Below are 2,521 nucleotides of genomic sequence, written 5' to 3' on the forward strand. Positions count from 1 at the left end.
AAAAAAAAAAAAAAAATCTCTTGTTCAGATAACCTTATAAATAAGTGAGAAATAGATATGGTTCTAGGACAATTGATTATTCAAGAAAAAAGTATACTAAAATAAATTTCAGATGGAGTAGTTTTCATTTTTATTTATTTATTTCTTTTTTTGTAGAGACAGAGTCTCACTTTGTTGCCCTTGGTAGAGTGCTGTGGCGTTACAGCTAACAGCAACCTCCAACTCCTGGGCTTAGGCAATTCTCTTGCCTCAGCCTTCTGAGTAGCTGGGACTATAGGTGCCCACCACAACACTCAGCCTTTTTTTTGTTGTTGTTGCAGTTTGGCCGGGGCTGGGTTCAAACCTGCCATCTTTGGTATATAGGGCAGGCGCTCTACCTACTGAGCCACAGGCGCCACCCTGAATATGTATTATTTTTTTGTTGTTGCAGTTTTTGGCCGGGGCTGGGTACTAATGGAAAATGAACAAGTTAATTCAAAAAAGAAAAACAGGGCAGGGGGCGTCTGTGGCTTAGTGGCTAGGGTGCCAGCCCCATATACTGAGGGTGGTGGTTTGAACCTAGCCCCGGCCAAATTGCAACAAAAAAATAGCCAGGTGTTGTGGTGGGCGCCTGTAGTCCCAGCTACTCGGGAGGCTGAGGCAACAGAATCGCCTAAGCCTAGGAGTTGCAGGTTGCTATGAACTGTGACATCACAGCACTCTACTGAGGGCGATAAAGTAAGACTCTGTCTCTAAAAACAAAACAAAACAAAATAAAAAGAAATATAAAATGGTTTGTTAACATCTGAAAAACACTTTAGCTTCCCCGATAAAGAGAATGCCAATTAAATTTAACTATTAAATACCATTTTCAGTATATCAAATTGACAAGAATTAAAAGCCTGCTGCCAATCCAAGGCTGGTGCAGCTATCATGAATGAGGTGGACTCTTAAAGATGGTAAATGAATAAAATGCTAAAACCCTCTTTAGAAAACAATTTGAAAAGGCAGTGTTCGTAGCGCAGTGGGTAGGGCACCAGCCACATATACCCAGGCTGGCAGGTTCGAACCCTGGCCCAGGCCAGTTAAAACAATAGTGACAACAACAACAAAAAAAGAAAACAGTTTGAAAGTAAATATCAATAGCTTTAAAAATATTCAGATACTCTGATGTACTAATTCTGCTTCCAGCAATTCGTTCTAAGGAAATCATCTGAAATACTGTCAGAGATGTCTACATAAGCATGTTGGATGAGATATTTATTGTATCACTTAGGACAGCATTTGGCAGACAGAAACCTGACAGAGGCTTAAATAAGCATAGTGTTTATTCTTCTCATGTCTCAAGAAGTGCAGAGTTCAGCAGCCCAAGGCTGGTACAGCAGCTCAAGGCATGCTATGAAGGATCCAAACTCCTTGAGTCTTTCCACTTATACCACCCAAACCAAGTAGCCGCCTTCCTATGCCCCCAGATTGCTCTCATACTCAGGTTTTATGTCTGTACTCCTAGCAAGGTAAAGAGATAGGGGCAGAGGTTCATGCTGTCCAAGTCTGTCCTTTTGCATCACCAGAATTCCACTTGTTATCTATTAAGTCAACGGAGCTGAGTCATATGGCCACTCTCAGCAGGAGCTGGGGAGGTATTTTCAGCTAGACACATTATCCTCTTCCCCACCCAAAGTGCAATTCTCCTAATGAGGAAGATACAACAGGGGATTTGTTTAATTATAAAATTCCCTCCAGCTATGAATGTAACCTGGAAAAAATGCTCACAATGTACTGTCAAGTGAGAAGCAGGACAGAATACACATATTTATATAATTTTGTTTATACAAAATTACACAAAATTGTTATAACAAAATGTATTTTAAGAAAATATAATTTACATATACACACACCCCACAAGAAATAACAAATGGTAATAGTAGTTAACTTTTACAGAGTTGACATTTTAAGTCAGAGGGGTACTAATGAACAGATGTAGTTTATTAAATTTTTTCTGTATTTTCTAAATTTTCTATAATGAATTCCTTATAACAGAAAAAAATTTTATTTCAAAAAACACCCATATACTTTCCAAGAAGACTAAGTCCAAAATGTTTATACTTACTCATTTTCATCTTCATCATCAAAAGAAAGGAGGCTACTGTTTTTGATCTGCTTTTGTGAATTCTTTTTAACTGAGTCCTGATTTATTTCATCTTCATTTATCTTCTTCTTTTTTGAGGTTGCTGTTAAACCTGAATATTTTTCATCTGAGGGACGCTTGACTGGTTTTCGATACATTATTCTTCCATCAGCTGGAGCTGGTTCTTCCTCTGAGCAAAAACACATTTTTAAGAATTTTCTTCTCTCCTCATTATTTTGTCTTTATCAGAGAGTCAAACAGCAAGAAAATCTCATACTGTATTTAAGGATATCCTTGAGTCTTTTCAGCCTGGGCTTCTCCATTGCCTCTAGCTACATGCCCTAGAAAAGGCCCAATAGGCCCTGCAAGACATGCGGTCACTCCATAAAAACTCCCTTACTGATGTGTTTCTTT

The 2,521-nt window shown here is 38.6% G+C and overlaps 1 protein-coding gene across 1 annotated transcript in view; it reads right to left on the reverse strand.

Moving 5' to 3' along the window:
* Positions 1-1,842: 1,842 nt before the first annotated feature.
* The window catches only part of KIAA1143 (KIAA1143 ortholog), a 10,208-nt gene continuing 9,529 nt past the window's right edge, over positions 1,843-2,521 (reverse strand). Inside the window, exon 2 of the mRNA XM_023515922.1 lies at positions 1,843-2,331. Within this exon, the coding sequence (XP_023371690.1) occupies positions 2,086-2,331 (246 nt within the window). The 3' untranslated portion in view covers positions 1,843-2,085. The remainder of the gene's footprint in view (positions 2,332-2,521) is intronic.

This window comes from Otolemur garnettii, unplaced genomic scaffold (assembly GCF_000181295.1).
Source record: "Otolemur garnettii isolate 467f Iridium unplaced genomic scaffold, OtoGar3 scaffold00082, whole genome shotgun sequence".
Taxonomy (NCBI): Eukaryota; Metazoa; Chordata; class Mammalia; order Primates; family Galagidae; genus Otolemur; species Otolemur garnettii.